The 18,354-nt window shown below is 60.0% G+C and overlaps 2 protein-coding genes and 1 pseudogene across 6 annotated transcripts in view; 2 read left to right on the top strand and 1 right to left on the bottom strand.

The window, feature by feature from the left end:
* The window catches only part of LOC102934537, a 1,094,240-nt pseudogene that overhangs the window by 434,302 nt on the left and 641,584 nt on the right, over window positions 1–18,354 (top strand).
* Window positions 1–18,354, bottom strand: part of LOC102933291 (zinc finger protein OZF) — a 1,218,290-nt gene that overhangs the window by 712,361 nt on the left and 487,575 nt on the right. The gene's annotated exons all lie outside the window — the stretch shown is intronic.
* CLDN15 (claudin 15) lies at window positions 8,564–17,583 on the top strand. Of its 3 annotated transcripts, none has more exons than XM_037887555.2 (5): window positions 8,564–8,690; window positions 13,921–14,085; window positions 15,874–15,955; window positions 16,047–16,157; window positions 16,331–17,583. In XM_037887555.2, the coding sequence occupies exons 1-5, from the start codon at window positions 8,579–8,581 to the stop codon at window positions 16,425–16,427; spliced, it is 567 nt and encodes a 188-aa protein (XP_037743483.1). In that variant the 5' UTR covers window positions 8,564–8,578; the 3' UTR covers window positions 16,428–17,583. The 3 variants fall into 3 exon arrangements, with proteins under 3 accessions (XP_037743483.1, XP_037743481.1, XP_037743482.1); XM_037887553.2 differs by lacking the exon at window positions 8,564–8,690 and adding an exon at window positions 9,451–9,887; XM_037887554.2 differs by lacking the exon at window positions 8,564–8,690 and adding an exon at window positions 10,307–10,763.

Genomic DNA, 18,354 nt, shown 5'->3' with positions numbered 1-18,354 from the left:
ATGCGGCGTTTGCCTTATCCCCTCTGAACAGATCCTGTGCCGTACTTTAAGTACAACAGTGGGGGTTAAAGCAGGCGGGGGCTGGGAGCCAGGACTCCTGGGTTCTCTCCCTGGCTCCAGGAGGGGAGTGGTGGCTGGTGGCTCAGAGTGGGGAGACTGGGAGCCAGGACTCCTGGGTTCTATCCCCAGTGCTGGGAGGGGAGTGGGTTAGAGTGGCAAGGGGCTGGAAGACAGGATGGTTGATTGCTTAAAAGTAAATATCTATTTTACCTATCTAATCTATTTGTAAAAATAATGAAGTTTGCCAAGTCAGGTAATCCAATATAATTGAATTAATTTGTAAACAAAAATCCTAAAGTTTGAAACAAAATATTTTTGGAATATTTCATTTTGTGAAAAATTCTGTGCATTCATCTGTCATAGACGATTGGGGTGGAAGGGCCCTCAGGAGGTCATCTAGTCCAACCCCCTGCTCAAAGCAGGACCAATCCCCAATTTTTACCCCAGATCCCTAAATGGCCCCCTCAAGGACTGAACTCACAACCCTGGGTTGAGCAGGCCAATGCTCACACCACTGAGTTATCCCTCCCCCCGTCCATCCCGATTTCAGACAAAAATAAGTTTTGAAATATTTTTTTTTATAACCAGCTCTGTGCCCCATAATAAAGCCCCCTGCAATTTTTAATGATGAAAAATGCCATTTTTTCAAAGCGTTGACAGTCAGACTTGCTGGTTTCTCCTGTGTTTTTCACCAAGTTTTTATTGACATTTTGTCATCAGAATTTTTTCATGTCTCTTTTAGGACTTCAGCATTTTCCATGTCCCAAATGAGACACTGTACGCCGTGATTAGGTCTTTAAAACTTGGAATAATTACTTCAAATAATACAAATAATTATGATCCTAATTAATAAAATAAATCATAAACAATAATAATTCATTGCACCATGGCCCAGATCCCAAGGGGGATTAAGAGCCAAAATCCATTTGTCGCTCTGGGCCCATGTAACTCAGCTAATCGAATAATTCTTTATAAAATTGGACTTATTTTGAGTATTTCTTAGTTTGCTAGGCAGGAGGTGACACAAGAGGATCACAAGGAGCTTACATCTATGACCCGAGAAAAACAGAAAATGAGAAATGATTTGCAAATAAAAGTTTTTCCAAACATTTAAAAAGGAAACAAAAAGGTGATTTTTTTTTGGCCGTGTTTTCTATCACCCCCTTTTTATAATTAGTCCTTTGTGCATGTTGCATCAGCACTTAGGAGCCCCAATCATGGACCAATTGCAGCCGGTGCGACTGAATTTAGTAGATGTATTACGGTAGCATCAAGGTGCACCAACCATGGAGCAGGACCCCATTGTGCTGTCTATTATTTATTAGGTGTTTCACAGTAGCACCGAGGCACCCCAGTGATGGAGCGGGACTCCTTTGTGTTAGCTGTGGTACAAACACAGAACTCCTAGGTTTGTAACCTGCTGCCCAGCACTGTAGCATCTGGGCTCCTTCCATCTAAAATACCTTTGAGGATCTGGGCCCACCTGGGCCAGCCTAGACATACTTAATCCTGCCTCAGGGGCTGGACTAGATGACCTCTCGAGTTCCCTGCCAATTCAACATTGCTATGGAAATGGAGGGCTAGCACAAAGTCCCTAATGGGGATACACTTTTCACTTTTCAGGGTAAAAGCTCTGGGTGGGAGAGGGTTTTGGAGTGAGAGCTGCATGGGAACCATTTAATGAGCAATTCTACCATGTCTAAGTTTGCTCTGAATCGGGTAAGAGCCACCACATTTCAAAATGTCGTGTGAAACAAAATTTCCAAACACATTTCATTTCAGGGCCATGGAAATGTTTTGTTTTGATTTTGAAATTTTGATTAATTTTTTTTTGCGGGGGGGGCGGGGAGAGAGAGGGGGTCAATTTTCCAATATGAAAAAAAACTCAAAACATTCCCATACGAAAACATCAAAACAGAGCCTTTCAACCCTGTCAAAATGCTTTTTGTCGGGGGTGTGTGTGTGTTTTTTAATCCAAAACAAAATTCCACTAAATTTGCCACCTTCCCAAGAGGAATGTTCCGTTTTAGTGAAATGGCATCTTTAAAATCTTATTTCTTGCCTCTTTTTTTTTAAAAAAGGGGTATTGTTCATTTTGGGGTTGGTGTAGAACAGAGTTTCTCAAACTGGGGATCCTGACCCAAAAGAGGGTTGCAAGACTATTGTTGGGGGGAGGGGGTTTGCTAGAGTGGTGGCTGCTGGCCGGGCGCCTAGCTCTGAAGGGTGACATGGTATGGGAGGGTCTTCACATTTTGGAAAGGGAAGGTGGGGGGGTCATCCCAGCTTGAAATATTTTCAAAGGGGGAGGTCTCCGCAAAAAAAAGTTTGAGAAGAGTTAACTCACCACTGGAGTGGCCCCCTCGTGGGTGGGTTTGGTGGAGCAAACAGTCAGCACCCCCCCGCCCCCGCTGCAGTGGGCCGTTTCTGCTCAAGACTCTGCCGGATAGCCAGGTCCCTTCCGAGGCAGGAACATCCCACATGGAGAGCATCCCACAGGATCCTGGGCATCAACCGGACGGCTTCCGTTTCCCGCTGCTGTCAGAGTCATGGCCCCAGGAGGAGGCTTTCAGCTACACTCAGAAGTGAAACAAAATGCACCAGAAGCCACTTCTGCCCCTTCCCTGGGCTTGGACCTTTAACCCATCCAGGGTTCTCCCGGGCTCTCTGTTTTTCTGACTCTGAAGAGTGACCTCCCTGGAGTCTGGATTCTCAGCTCCATCTGCCTGTGGGTTGGCCCACTCCAGGGGGTCTCCTTCGCCCTGTCCCTTCTCCCATCAGGACTTATCCCAAGGTGTAAACTCCCTCCTGAAGCGTCTCTTCCAGCTGCACCGTCTCTGGCTTTTGTGCAAACTCTCTCAGCCGGGGCCAGTCATTGCCCAAGACTGGCCGATCCCCTGCCAGCTAGCATCATCTGAGAGGGTAGTTGATCATCACCTGTTAAAGGCTCACAGCCGCAATGGGTTCCTATTCCCAGCCTTGCTCCAGCGCTGTTTGGTTCCTTACTCCTGGCTCCTGATTCCAGCTCTGACTCCTTGGACCACCCATGCCCCAGACCGGAACATCTGTGACGATGATAGGGCGTCAAGGTCATGAGGGCGCCTCAAAGAGGCGGGTGGGCAGCGTTTCTGAGAGCCACTCAGACGCTGGACGCCCCCCCGTGGAACACCCGCTTGACCAGTGCTTTGTGGATCAGCCTTGTCCCAGAGGAGCTCAGCTGCTACGCTTGCTCAGGAATCAAAATCCGGTCTCTGATTTGTCCGAGGCTTGAGCCATTAATTGCTCCGAAGATGAGGAAGTTGGACATTTGACTGGGCTGGGATGGTGGCGGGCACTGTGGCATATCTATACCAGCTGGCGTCTGTGCACAGAATCACAGAACAATAGGGTTCGAAAGGACCACAGGGGTCACCTAGTCTAATCCCCCACCATCACTGAATGGGGGTCTGTTCAGTGAGACCCTGGGCCCGACATTATTCGGCAGTTTCCTCAGCGACTTGATGGTAAACGTGAAACCACTGCTGATCAAATTAGTGAGCGGGACGTACTGATGAGGCGAGGGCTGTCATACAGAGCGACCCGGACCCTTTGGTAAGCTGGGCCCATTCCAGAAAAATGAGTTTCAATATTATTATTTATAAATTATTATTAAATATTATTAATATATGGGCAGATAGATTGTTGGGTGTGAGGGTGGATAGATAAATCATGGACTGGATGGATGGATGGATGGATGGATAAAAGATAGGATGGATGGATGGATGGAGAGATAAAAGATTGGATGGATGGATGGACGGATGGATGGAGAGATAAAAGATTGGATGGATGGATGGACGGATGGATGGAGAGATAAAAGATTGGATGGATGGATGGACGGATGGATGGACAGATGGATGGATGGAGAGATAAAAGTTTGGATGGATGGATGGATGGATGGATGGGTGGGTGGACAGACTGATGGATGGATAGATAAATGATTGGAGGGAATGGAAGAATGAATGGATGGGTGAATGGAGGAAGGATGAGTGGGTGGGTGGACAGACAGACAGATGGATGGATGATTGGATCGATAGATCATAGAATCATAGACTCAGAATATCAGGGTTGGAAGGGACCCCAGAAGGTCATCTAGTCCAACCCCCTGCTCGAAGCAGGACCAACCCCAACTAAATCATCCCAGCCAGGGCTTTGTCAAGCCTGACCTTAAAAACCTCTAAGGAAGGAGATACCACCACCTCCCTAGGGAACCCATTCCAGTGCTTCACAACCCTCCCCATGAAATAGTGTTTCCTAATATCCAACCTAGACCTCCCCCACTGCAACTTGAGACCATTACTCCTCGTTCTGTCATCTGCTACCATTGAGAACAGTCTAGAGCCATCCTCTTTGGAACCCCCTTCCAGGTAGTTGAAAGCAGCTATCAAATCCCCCCTCATTCTTCTCCTCTGCAGACTAAACAATCCCAGTTCCCTCAGCCTCTCCTCATAAGTCATGTGTTCCAGACCCCTCATCATTTTCGTTGCCCTCCGCTGGAGGTGAACGAGTGGATGGACAGATGGACGGATGGATGGGAGGGTGTGGGGACGGATGGACAGACGGATGGATGGAGGCGTGTGGGGATGGATGGATGGATGATTGGATGGATAGAAGAATGGCTAGGTACATAGACACTCACGGTTTCTGCTCCCTTGCCCAAACCCACGGGAAGTCCAGGAGAGATTGATGCTTCCTCAAAGCCACCCATGGTTCATGGGATGAAAAGGGGAGGCCAAGAAGCTGAGCCAAGCCCTGAGAAAAGCGGGGGCCGGGGGTGGGGGGGAGATGACGACAGGAAAAACGGCCTCACAATCTGTGGTTGCCCGTCAATGACTGCAGGGAATGGGCCGTGACGGCTGGGAAAGCCGTCCTCAGACACAGCCCGCATTGTGCAGCCGCAATCTATCAGAGTTAATGATAAGCTGCCAGTGAAAACATCCTGTCACTTGTATGTTGGGACGAAAGCACAAAGAGAAATTACACTGGGCTGGTGTCCTCAAATCCCTTCCCAGCCAGCCTCAGACACGGCCTCCCCTCTCGGCCCGGCTCTGCGGGGACAGCCTCTCTCTATCCCCAGATGCCCCCTCTATCATCTGTCCGTCCATCCCCATACACCCCCTGGAATCGTAGCAAAGGTGCAGAGAATCACAGAAGACCAGAGGTGGAAGGGACCTCAGGAGGTATCTAGTCCAACCCCCTGCTCAAAGCAGGATCAATCCCCAGTTTTTGCCCCATGACCCTAAATGGCCCCCTCAAAGGATTGAGCGCACAACCCTGGGTTTAGCAGGCCAATGCTCAAACCACTGAGCTATCCCTCCCCCCCATCCACCCCATCTATCTATCTATCTATCTATCTATCCCCATCCATCCCATCTATCTATCTCCATCCACCCCATCTATCTATCCCCATCCACCCCATCTATTTATCTATCTATCTATCCCCATCCATCCCCTCTATCTAATCTATCTATCCCCATCCTTCCCCTCTATCTAATCTATCTATCTATCTATCCCCATCCACTCTCTCTCACTCTCTCTCTATCCCCATCCACCCCCTCTATCTATCTATCTATCCCCATCCACCCTCTCTATCTATCCCCAGACGCCCCCCCCCCATCCACAGAGGGAGGAGAGGGAAGCACCCCACAGCCCCATGGCTAAACCATGACACAGCAGCCAGGCAGCTGCATGGGGCATGTTCGACTGGTGGACCAAAGGACGCCCTGTGCCAATGACCAGGGAGAGAACCCAGGAGTCCTGGCTCCCGGCCCCCCGGGCTGCCCTCCCAGAGCTCGTAGCCTAGCCCCTTACGCACATCTTCACCCCCTAGACCGCTGCCTCAACAAGGGCTGAAGGCCGGGGTTTGCCTGGCTGGGATCTCCACACCCCCCGGCTTGGCCTTTCACCAGGCAGGGGATGCGGCAAGCTTGGAGCAAGGGGCACGAATGAGTCACCCTGTATCTCCAGCGCCCCGTTGCCAAGCAACTGACTCATTTATCGTCCTTGTCCCCATTCGTTCCCACCCCCAGGACGGATGGTGGCCAAGGTCTCAGGTTTGGCCTTGATCAAAGCCACTGGGGAGGGGTAAATAATTAACTGGCTGAGCTTTGCCAGCACTGTCTGCCCCCCCCCACTCCCCCCTGGAGCTTGGCAGGGAGGGGAGGTTGGTACGGCCCTCTCCGCCCCCCCAGGTCACACCGCTGCTGTCTCCAGAGCCCATGTGAAAGAGCGGAAAGAAATCGCTTCCCTCCGGGACCAAAGATCACTGGCGATGTCCCCACCAAGCAAGTCCGGGCACGGCAAGAGCCCTGATCTCGGCCGGGATCTGTGCAGCTCCCACACAACGGGGGGGCCCCGAGCTCGGCCTGGGCCTCGTGCCAGGCGCTGCGCAGACCCCGGCCGAGATCGGGGCCCCCACTGTGAACAGACCATCAGCGAAACACGAGTTACGGGTCTGCAAACAGAGGTCACTTGGTGACACTTAATGTCCTCTGCCACACAGGAGGACAGACGAGAGATGAGCTTGTCCCATCTAGGCTTAAAAACCTAGGACTTTATCCAGTTTCATGGCATAGGGTTTCTTTGTTTTTCACATTTCCCCCAATTCTTGTAAAAACAAATTCCACATGGAAATGAAAATCTTTGTTCCATTTCCAGCCTGTTGGGTCTCTTCGGAAAATCCCATTTGGGAATGTTGTGTCTTTTTTTTCACTTGGGAAACATGCCCCAATTTCCCCTTGTAAACTTAATTTTTTAAAAAAATTTAACACTTTTTAAGGGGGAAAAATGACAAAATTGCAAAAGTGTTGTTTTTTTCTGCCAGATTCTCAGAGTTTTGCTAAAATGGAAATTTGAAAACCATTTCAAAATGACAAAGAACGAAAGAAAGAATGAAAGAACGAAAGAAAGAAAGAATGAAAGAACAAAAGAATGAACAAACAAGAGAATGAAAGAACGAAAGAAAGAAGGAAATAACAAAAGAATGAAAGAACAAATGAAAGAAAGAACGAACAAACGAAAGAACGAAAGAAAGAACGAAAGAAAGAAGAAAAGAACGAATGAACAAACGAAGAAATGAAAACAGACACATTTTGTTCATTTTCCCCCAAACTTTTTTGCTTTTGCAATTCTTGTTCTGGTGAATACACAACATAGATACACGATGGAAAATGTTTCATTTTTCATCGCAATATCTCCTTGGCGATTTGGGAGGGATTAAATCAACCCTCCCCCCCACCAAAAAAACCCCATTTTTGGTTCTTTTTGACAACAGAAAAATAAAAATTTCCAGCCAAAAACCTTCATGGGTTGTTTTTTTTTGTTTGTTTTTTTTTTGACAAAAACTTAAAATTTTTTGTTGGCAGAAAATGCAACTCCTCCCCCCCCCTCACCGGACAACTCTTCTGCCCGGGGAAGCTGGCAGCATCCAGGGTCGGGTTCAATATCTCGGGGTTCCCTTTCAACAATACAACACAGAACCGGCTCCAGCCCCCACCCAGTGACCTGGGAAAATCCCCCCCCCGGGGGCCTCTCGGAGTTTTAGCCATTTCTGGTTAAAAGATTTTTTTTTTGAAAAATGGACAATTTGGTACCAAAAACAAAAAAATAAAAATCCCTCCACAAAACCCCCCCCATGGGAACTGGCTGGCAGGATGGGACTGGAGCTAAGCATTTGGGGGTAACAGGCCTATCCCGACTTTACCCAGGACAGGCCACACCCGAGCTGCACAAACAAAAGCAGAGAGACCAACAGCTGTGTTTGCCGGGCTGGGAAACTCCAGCTCCGGTTAGCCCCACAGAAAGAATCATAGAAGATCAGGGGTGGAAGGGGCCTCAGGAGGTTGTCTAGCCCAACCCCCTGCAGTGCCAGGCCCCAAATGGCCCCCTCAGGGATTGAACTCACAACCCTGGGTTTAGCAGGCTAATGCCCAAACCACTGAGCTATCCCTGCCCTGACCCCGATGGGCAATCAAGTGGGTGGGAAAGGCAACAACAGCCTGCTCTGCCCCCTGGCTAGCTGGGCACTGCTGCGTTCGGGTAACCCCTGCCAGGCAGGAGAGACCCAGGGCAACCGAGGCAGGCGTTGGCGTCTCCTCTGGTTTTGTCCAGCTCAGAGGAGGAAGGCTGGGAAAACTCTCTGGGGAAGTGCTGAGCTCTGGGCCCAGCCCGGCACAAAGGCGTCTCGCCTCTGAGCGGTGCCAGGTTTCAGGAGAAATATAGATTGGACGGGGGCTTGATTGGGGAGGGTTGGAGAAATAAATCCCTCCGTGACAAAGTGGGGGATTTTCTTGTTTTTCCAATAGGTTGTACACAAATGCGTGACACCCTCTGATGACTAACCGCCTCCCCGTCGGGATCATCTGTCTCTTATTCTCTGGCTGAACCCGGGCAGACTCAACTGCCGGCGGTTGGCACTGGCTCTGAGAAATCGCCCTTTGTCACGGCCCAGAACCCAGCGTCCTGTTGCCCTTGCTAAGCCAAGCGTATGCCTCGGGGATTGTGCAATGCACCAGCCCCTTTCCAACTATGCATCCGGGGGAGACGGCGGCCCGGCCCACAGCTCCTCGTCCGGTGCTGGCGGCCTCCCAAGAGGAAAGGTGGGTATTCCCTGGGTGGCGGGCGTCAACAGGAAGGGGCGCATGCGCTCGGGGTCTGGAACGCAGCCCGAGAGAAGCTTATCATGTCCTTGGCTATCGCAAGGGAGTGTGCATCCCGGCTCTCCCTGCAGGAGCAGCTGCAGGCAAGCCTGTCCCTCTCCTTCCGCCCTCGGCCACAGATTTTGCACTCCACCCCAGAAGGGGCTGCCCTCGGGGGCAGGTTCCTAGGAGCCTGGCGCAAAGAGAAAGGGGTTTCCTTGCACGGGGGCCATGCTGGAGGCTGGCGAGAGGCCGCAGCTCCTGGCGGGGTAGTTTGGGAATGAGCTGTGACCCATGGAGCTCAGTGGGCTGGAGTCAAAGGGGCCGGACTCAAGCCCACTACAGCCTGGGTGAAGGTCAACATGACCGGCGAGAGGGATGGATGGGATGCTGTGGGATTAGGCTCCGGGGGGGGGGGGCGGGAAGCGGGGGTCATGCTGTGGCATCCCATCACCTAGGTCAGGCAAGCTGGGAGCCAGGACTCCTGGGTTCTCTCCCCAGCTTTGGGAGGGGAATGGAGTCGAATCTAGAGGGTCAGAGCAGGGGGGGCTGGGAGCCAGGACTCCTGGGTTCTGTCCCTGGCTCTGGGAGGTGAGTGGGGGCTGGTGGGTTAGAGCAGGGGGGCGGGCTGGGAGCCAGGACTCCTGGGTTCCACCCCCAGCTCTAGGAGAGGCCTGAGTCACGTTCATAGCGGGGGGAGGGGGGACGCCCACACCCAGCGAGCCAGAGATCAAACCCGCCCCCCACGCCCAACTCTCACACCTACCCCGCCCCGTTAGCCGCTGCTCGGCCCCGTTATCCCGCCCTGACGTCAAGAGGCCGCCTCTGGTTTTACCTGGCTGGCCGCTCGGGGCTGAGCCACCCGCCGCTCGCCCGTGCGCCCCGGCTCCCCGTGCGCCCCTGCCCGTGCGCTCCAGCTCCCCGTGCGCCCCGGGCGCGCCATGGCCGCGGCGGTGGAGGCGGGGGGCTTCTTCCTGGGCTCCTTCGGCTGGGCGCTGCTGGGGGTAACGCTGCCCAACAGCTACTGGCGAGTGTCCACGGTGGAGGGCAACGTGATCACCACCTCCACCCTCTTCGAGAACCTCTGGCAGAGCTGCGCCACCGACTCCACCGGCGTCTACAACTGCAGGGACTTCCCCTCCATGCTGGGGCTGACCGGTAACCTGGACCCCCCCCGCCCTCTGCGCCCCGGAGCCCCCCCGCAGAGCCGGGACCCCCTCCCCTCCCCCTGCGCCCCGGGACCGGAGTCCCCCCCCTGCAGAGTCGGGACTCCCCTCCCCGTGAGCCCTGGGCCCGGAGCCCCCCTTTAGAGCCGGGACCTCCCCCACCCCCTGTGGGCCCCGGGCGCCTCGTGGCAGCTGCCCAAGCAGATAGTAAATCGGGGAGAGGGGCTGAGACTCTGCCCCCCGCCGCCGCCCCGGGAGTATCTCAGCCCAAACTGGAAACGCTCTTAAGTAAGGCTGCAGAGTGGGACCTAGAGGATTGGGGTGGAGGTTGCTTGGGAGCCAGGACTCCTGGGTTCTCTCCCTGGCTCTAGGAGAGGCCTGAGTCACGTTCATAGCTGGGGGAGGGGGGACGCCCATACCCAGGGAGCCAGAGATCCACGCAGACGGTGCGCAAACCCGCCCCCGACCCCCCATGCCCAACTCACGCACCTACCCCGCCCCGTTAGCCGCTGCTCGGCCCCGTTATCCCGCCCTGACGTCAAGAGGCCGCCTCTGGTTTTACCCGGCTGGCCTCTCCGGGCTGAGCCACCCGCCGCTCGCCCGTGCGCCCCGGCTCCCCGTGCGCCCCTGCCCGTGCGCCCCGGGCGCGCCATGGCCGCGGCGGTGGAGGCGGGGGGCTTCTTCCTGGGCTCCTTCGGCTGGGCGCTGCTGGGGGTGGCGCTGCCCAACAGCTACTGGCGAGTGTCCACGGTGGAGAGCACCGTGATCGCCACCTCCACCTTCTTCGAGAACCTCTGGCAGAGCTGCGCCATCGACTCCACCGGCGTCTACAACTGCTGGGGCTTGCCCTCCATGCTGGGGGTGTCCGGTAACCGGGACCCCCGCCCTCTGCGCCCCGGAGCCCCCCCGCAGAGCCGGAGCCCCCCCCCTACAGAGCCAAGACCCCCCTTCCCTGCCCGTGCGCCCCGGGACCGGAGACCCCCTGCAGAGCCGGGACTCCCCTTCCCTCCCCGTGCGCCCCGGGACCGGAGACCCCCCTGCAGAGCAGGGACTCCCCTCCCCGTGCGCCCTGGGCCCGGAGCCCCCCTTTAGAGCCGGGACCCCCCTTCCCTCCCCGTGCGCCCCGCGCCCGGAGCCCCCCCTGCAGAGCCGGGACCTCCCCCACCCCCCATGGGCCCCGGGCGCCTTGTGGCAGCTGCCCAAGCAGATAGTAAATCGGGGAGAGGGGCTGAGACTCTGCCCCCGCGCCCGCCCCGGGAGTATCTCAGCCCAAGGTGGAAGCGCGCCCAGAGGATTGGGGTGGAGGTAGCTTGGGGGCCAGGACTCCTGGGTTCTCTCCCTGGCTCCAGGCGGGGAGTAGGGGCTGGTGGTTGGGGGGGGGGGGCTGAGAACCAGGACTCCTGGGTTCTATCTGTACTCCTGCCATAGGCTCCCCGTGCCTGAGTTTCCCCCTCTGTGCAGTGGGGCTGGACACTTAAGAGCTGAACGGAAGGAACGCCCCCCTGAGCAGCTGGGCAGGGGTCGCCACCCTTCAGGCAGCAGGGGCTGGTGAGGTGCCCTGGGCCGGTGCCCACTCCCCAGCCAGGCGGGCAGCCCCTGTTTGCCCAGCCTCGCAGGCTCAGCCCCGGCGCCAGGGCGAAAGCCGGGAGCCCGGCCCCAGGCCCCGGCAGGTGTCCCAAGGGGGGCTGGAAGCTCCCGACGCTTTGGGGCTTGGTGCCCGCGGGGCATCCCCCGCCCTCACACGCCCTGCCAGGAGTCTGGACCCTGGGCGGGGGGTTGGCGGATGTGCTCAGGGTGGTAAGAGTTACATTTTGCGTCCAAGCAGGGTCCCCCCGACCCCACAGATGGGAGAGAACCCAGGAGTCCTGGCTCCCAGCCCCCCTGCTCTGACCCGCCAGACCCCACTCCCCTCCCAGAGCCGGGGAGAGAACCCAGGAGTCCTGGCTCCCAGCCCCCCTGCTCTGACCCGCCAGACCCCACTCCCCTCCCAGAGCCGGGGAGAGAACCCAGGAGTCCTGACTCCCAGCCCCCCCTGCTCTAACCCACCAGCCCCCACTCCCCCCACAGAGCCGGGCAGAGAACCCAGGCGTCCTGGCTCCCAGCCCCCCCTGCTCTGACCCACCAGCCCCCACTCCCCTCCCAGAGCCGGGCAGAGAACCCAGGCGTCCTGGCTCCCAGCCCCCCCTGCTCTGACCCACCCATCCCCACTCCCCCCACAGAGCCGGGCAGAGAACCCAGGCGTCCTGGCTCCCAGCCCCCCTGCTCTGACCCACCAGCCCCCACTCCCCTCCCAGAGCCGGGGAGAGAACCCAGGAGTCCTGGCTCCCAGCCCCCCTGCTCTGACCCACCAGCCCCCGCTCCCCTCCCAGAGCCGGGGAGAGAACCCAGGAGTCCTGGCTCCCAGCCCCCCCTGCTCTAACCCACCAACCCCCACTCCCCTCCCAGAGCCGGGGAGAGAACCCAGGAGTCCTGGCTCCCAGCCTGCCCTGCTCTAATCCACCAACCCCCTCTACCCTCCCAGAGCCGGGGAGAGAACCCAGGAGTCCTGGCTCCCAGCCCCCCTGCTCTGACCCACCAGCCCCCGCTCCCCTCCCAGAGCCGGGGAGAGAACCCAGGAGTCCTGGCTCCCAGCCTCCCCTGCTCTGACCCGCCAGACCCCACTCCCCTCCCAGAGCTGGGGAGAGAACCCAGGAGTCCTGCTCCCAGCCCCCCCTGCTCTGACCCACCAGCCCCCGCTCCCCTCCCAGAGCTGGGGAGAGAACCCAGGAGTCCTGGCTCCCAGCCCCCCCTGCTCTAACCGACTACCCCCCACTCCCTCAGAAGCAAGCCGTGCGCTCTCTCGCTCTCTCTCTGTCTGTGAGAGAGAGAACAGACTCTCGGAGGGAAGTAGGTGAAAGGGGGTCTGGGGGCCAGGACTCCTGGGTTCTCTCCCCAGCTCTGGGAGGGCAGTGGGGCCTTGTGGCTTAGAGCAGGGGGGGCTGGGGGCCAGGACTCCTGGGTTCTCTCCCCGGCTCTGGCAGGGGAGTGGGGTCTGGTTGGTTAGAGCAGGGGGAGCTGGGAGCCAGGACTCCTGGGTTCTCTCCCCGGCTCTGGGAGGGGAGTGGGGGCTGGTGGGTCAGAGCAGGGGCGGAGCTGGGAGTCAGGACTCCTGGGTTCTCTCCTGGGCTCTGGGAGGGGAGTGGGGGCTGGCGGATTGGGGGGTGGGGGGGGGCTGGGAACCAGGACTCCTGGGTTCTCTCCCGGGCTCTGGGAGGGGAGTGGGGGCTGGCGGATTGGGGGGTGGGGGGGCTGGGAGCCCGGACTCCTGGGTTCTCTCCCCGGCTCTGGGAGGGGAGTGGGGGCTGGCGGGTTGTGGGGGGGGCGGGTCAGGTTGTGAAGTCAGTGGATTTGCCCGCTGGGTGGGGGGAGAGCGCAGCTCCCCACAGGGGCCCGTCCCAACCTACCTCCGCTTCCCCGCCCCGTGAGCCGCTCCGACGGCCCCAGCTCATGGGCTGAACCGACCCCGGTTGGGTCCCTGCACCGGCGCCGCGTGGCCCCGAGTCCACATCGCATTTGCGGCCCGGCTCTGGGGGGCGCCCGGGCCAGCGGGGGCCCCCGATGCCCGCCGAGACCCCCCGGCGAGGCGGGTCGCGTTCACATGAAGCAACAGAACCGGCGTCTGTACCGTGTGAACCCCCCTTCCCGCGCCGGGTGGAGGGCGGTCCACAGGGATCTGGGTGGCATGCGGGTTTTTTTTACCCCTGTCTGGCGTAGATACCCGTCTAGCCAGTCACGGCTGCACCTGAGCGCCCCCCCCGCCCCCGTCTTGACCCTGTCAGGTAGGGGGCGAATCCCCCGAGTCCCACTGTAGATGGGGAAACTGAGGCACGCGGAGGTCTCGCTCTTCCGCTGCTCAGTTGCAAAGAGTTGGGGGTGGCCCGAAGCCCCGTGGGTCTCCCCTGTCCTAGATCCAGGGCGGGGGGGGGGGCAATCCACGACTTCTCAGCTATTCAGCCCCCCCCACCATCCTTGTACCCCCTCCCCAGGCTACCTGCAGGCCTGCCGAGCCCTGATGATCACGGCGCTGCTCTTCGGCTTCCTGGCCATCGTCTGCAGCGTGGTGGGGATGAAATGCACCAAGGTGGCCAACGGGAACCCCGCAGCCAAGGGGAAGATGGCGGCCACTGGGGGCTGCATGTTCATCCTGGGGGGTGAGCGCCTTGCAGTGCCCCCGATCCGCCCCCGGGGGGGCAGGGAACAGCCCCAGCGCGGGGTGCCTTGGCCATGCCCCCCATCCGCCCCCGATGGGCCCTGGAACAGCCCCAGGGTGGGGTGCCTTGGCCATGCCCCCAATCTGCCCCCTATGGGCCCTGGGGGGCAGGGAACAGCCCCAGCGCGGGGTGCCTTGGCCATGCCCCCCATCGGCCCCCTATGGGCCCTGGAACAGTCCCAGGGTGGGGTGCCTTGGCCATGCCCCCAATCTGCCCCCTATGGGCCCTGGGGGGCAGGGAACAGCCACAGCGCGGGGTGCCTTGGCCATGCCCCCGATCCGCCCCCATGGGCCCTGGAAGAGCCCCAGGGTGGGGTGCCTTGGCCATGCCCCCAATCTGCCCCCTATGGGCCCTGGGAGGCAGGGAACAGCCCCAGCGCGGGGTGCCTTGGCCATGCCCCCCATCCGCCCCCGATGGGCCCTGGAACAGCCCCAGGGTGGGGTGCCTTGGCCATGCCCCCAATCTGCCCCCTATGGGCCCTGGGGGGCAGGGAACAGCCCCAGCGCGGGGTGCCTTGGCCATGCCCCCCATCCGCCTCCTATGGGCCCTGGAACAGCCCCAGGGTGGGGTGCCTTGGCCATGCCCCCAATCTGCCCCCTATGGGCCCTGGGGGGCAGGGAACAGCCACAGCGCGGGGTGCCTTGGCCATGCCCCCGATCCGCCCCCATGGGCCCTGGAAGAGCCCCAGGGTGGGGTGCCTTGGCCATGCCCCCAATCTGCCCCCTATGGGCCCTGGGAGGCAGGGAACAGCCCCAGCGCGGGGTGCCTTGGCCATGCCCCCCATCCGCCCCCGATGGGCCCTGGAACAGCCCCAGGGTGGGGTGCCTTGGCCATGCCCCCAATCTGCCCCCTATGGGCCCTGGGGGGCAGGGAACAGCCCCAGCGCGGGGTGCCTTGGCCATGCCCCCCATCCGCCTCCTATGGGCCCTGGAACAGCCCCAGGGTGGGGTGCCTTGGCCATGCCCCCAATCTGCCCCCTATGGGCCCTGGGGGGCAGGGAACAGCCCCAGCGCGGGGTGCCTTGGCCATGCCCACGATCCGCCCCCATGGGCCTTGGAACAGCCCCAGGATGGGGTGCCTTGGCCATGCCCCCGATCCACCCCCTAGGGGCCCTGGGGGGCAGGGAACAGCCCCAGCATGGGGTGCCTTGGCCATGCCCCCGATCCGCCCCCGATGGACCCTGGAACAGCCCCAGGGTGGGGTGCCTTGGCCATGCCCCTGATCCGCCCCCTATGGGCCCTGGGGGGCAGGGAACAGCCCCAGCGCGGGGTGCCTTGGCCACCCCCCCGATCCACCCCCTATGGGCCCTGGGGGCAGGGAACAGCCCCAGCGTGGGGTGCCTGGGCCATGCCCCCAATCCGCCCCCAATAGACCCTGGAACAGCCCCAGGGTGGGGTGCCTTGGCCATGCCCCCGATCTGCCCCCATGGGCCCTGGGGGGCAGGGAACAGCCCCAGGGTGGGGTGCCTTGGCCACACCCCTGATCCGCCCCCTATGGGCCCTGGGGGGCAGGGAACAGCCCCAGCGCGGGGTGCCTTGGCCACCCCCCCGATTTCCCCCGCTGGGCCCTGGGGGCAGGGAACAGCCCCAGCGCAGGGTGCCTTGGCCATGGCCCCGATTCCCCCCGCTGGGCCCTGGGGGCAGGGAACAGCCCCAGGGCTGTACACCGGGGCAGTGGGGGTTGCGGGCCCACCCCCCGAGGCGCTCACGTCTCCCCTCTCCTCCCCAGGGCTGTGCGGGATGGTGGCGCTCTCCTGGTACGCCTTCAACATCACCCGCGACTTCTTCGACCCCCTCTTCCCCGGCACCAAGTGAGTCCGGCGGGCTGGGCTGGGCTGGGGGGCAGCAGGGGGGTGGGATCCCGCCCCACGGCCCTGACCCCCGGTCTCTCCGCACCTGCAGGTACGAGATCGGCCCGGCGCTGTACGTGGGCTGGAGTGGGTCCCTGCTGGCCATCGTCGGGGGCGGCTGCCTCCTGGGGTCCTGCTGCACCCCGTCCTCGCAGGACAAGAGGTAACGGTGGGGAGGGCCCTGTGGTCCCGGGGCAGGCCCTGTGGTCCCGTGGAGGGCCCTTGCCCTGCAGCAGAGGAGGGCTGGGGGAGCTCCCCCCAGCCCGGGCCTGGTGGCCCCCAGGACTCCGGCTGGGCATGCGTGTGACCCCGGCCCTCCCCGTTGTGTCCCCCCAGCTTCCACTACGCCCTCCCCAAGGCCGGCCCCAGTCGCCTGCGGAGGGGGTCCGACGCCAGCACCGGCGGGCAATACGGCAAGAACGCCTACGTCTAGGGGTGGGATCGGGGGGGGGACACCTGCCGCAAGCCCCCCTCCCCATCTCCCACCCTGCACCGGACTCCGCCGACCCCGGCGCCTGGCTGATCCCCAAGAACCAGAGAGGGGCAGGACCGTTTGACGACTTGCGAGGCCAGAAGACTCCGGTCGGTCGCCCAGCCCAGGACCCCCCCCCAGCCACCCCAGGATCCCAGGGGGCGAGCAGCGGAAGACAAAATACCCCCCAAAAAACCCGCCCCCCCCATGTCCCTGCTCATCTGACTTGGGGGGGGGAAGTCCTTCCTGACCCCAAAGCCCGTGATCGGTTGGACCCAGAGCATGGGAGCAGCCAGGCAGCTGGAAAGAGGGTTTTCGGGCCAGTATCTCATCTCCAGCCGTGGCTGATGCCTCAGAGAAAGTTTGGGGGGGGGGGGGGGGGGGGGAAGAGGGAACCCAGATGCACCTGGCTCATTGGGCTGGGGGGGGGAACCTTCCTGACCCTAGCAGCAACCAGGTGAAGCCCTGAAGCATGAGTCTAGATTCGCGCTTCCCCGTGCAAAGAGGAATTTTTCAATGAGATTTTTTTTTCCCCATGGGAAAAGGCCGATGTACGGAAAACGAAACTGTTTGGGGAAGGGGTCGGTTCCGCTTCATTGCCCTGGGTTTTTTGGGGGGGGAGGGGGGATTTTTTTTTTTTTTAAAAGAGGGTCAGAAAATGTCAAAAGGGGGAAGTTCCACGGTTTTGGCTGGAAAGGCCGATTCTCGTTCAAGTCCAAGCGGAGACAAAACGGGGAGACGCTGGCGTTTTCGATTAACTCGATCGGCAACGGCTCGGCTCCGGAACGTGGCTGCGATTTCCCTGCCGGGGGTAAGGGGGGGCATGTTGATCATTTCCCCCACCAGCTTGAAAACCCGCGGGGGCCCAGCGCTGCCGGCGGACCGGCTTGGAGGGGAGCGGCTCGGTCCCACCGGGAAGCGAGGGCGGCCTTCCCCGCCCTGGTCGCGCGCCGTGGGGCTGGGACGGTTCCAGGAGGCGCAGAGGCGGCTGGAGTCTGCCGCAAAGCCGGCACCGCGCTCTTCGGCCGCCTGGAGTTCGCGGGGGCCGGGGAGAGGCGGACGCGCAGAGCCCGACTTTTCCACCTGTTTTGTACAAAATAAATGTGTTTGAACGCAACGGCCAAGTGTTCCCTGGGGGGGGCGCCGGGGAGGCCGGAGCCCCAGCTGGTGAATACGGTGGGGAGCTACGGTAACCCGGGACTGCTTGGGGAGCAGTGACAGGGATGCGGCTTGGAGCTTGGGCAGGAGAGGCTGGGGCACGGGGATGAGTAAGGCACGGGCCCCGGCCGATTTGCGGGAGTGCCAGCCCGTGGGTAGAATTGGGGGGGGACTGTGGTCCCGCCCCCTGGCTGGGTGCTGGTAAGAGCTGCCCATGGAGCTCCGGCTCACATGCCTGGCCCCCCCGGGCCAGTGGAGAGTGTGGGGCTCCCCGGGTAGCTCTTACCAGGGCCTGGCTCCTGGCCTGGCCGGGGGTGGGGTCTGGAGGGGGAGGGGGGAAGAGGAGGAGCAGGAGGTGGGACCCCAAATGTTCTTTGTGCCCAGGGCTCTGCTCATGCACTAAACACCAGAGGTCCCCCCGGCAGATCTTGGTCAGGGCCTCTAACCCCGTACTTGGGAGGGGGGCAGGCCTGTTTCATGCCAACGACTAACTCAAAGGCCTAATATACAGGTGAGAGAAAAGTTCTCGGTGTTAAAGAGATACCCTTCCCCCTGGGCCAGGCAGAGCCAGAAAGTCACAACCAGCATCACACCCCGCCCCCGGCCCCTTGCAGGAAAAAGACACCAGAGCCTGGAAGCTACTAAGATTACCAAAGTTAACCCTTTCAGGCCTCCATAAAGAAGCAAACCTCCGTTCCTCCTTTTTCATCCCAGCTCGAGCAGGCCTGAG

The sequence above is a fragment of the Chelonia mydas genome, chromosome 28, assembly GCF_015237465.2.
Source record: "Chelonia mydas isolate rCheMyd1 chromosome 28, rCheMyd1.pri.v2, whole genome shotgun sequence".
In the NCBI taxonomy this organism is placed as follows: Eukaryota; Metazoa; Chordata; order Testudines; family Cheloniidae; genus Chelonia; species Chelonia mydas.
The sequence above is the reverse complement of the archived record's forward strand: the minus strand, read 5'-3'. Positions and strand labels throughout refer to the sequence as shown.

Bases quoted from the DNA above. Each gene is read 5' to 3' on its own strand.
- CLDN15 (XM_037887553.2), top strand. From the start codon at position 9,671: ATGGCCGCGGCGGTGGAGGCGGGGGGCTTCTTCCTGGGCTCCTTCGGC. The intron at 9,888-13,920 runs GTAACCTGGACC...CCCCCTCCCCAG, and splicing joins CTCCATGCTGGGGCTGACCG to GCTACCTGCAGGCCTGCCGA. The intron at 15,956-16,046 runs GTGAGTCCGGCG...CCGCACCTGCAG, and splicing joins CCCCTCTTCCCCGGCACCAA to GTACGAGATCGGCCCGGCGC.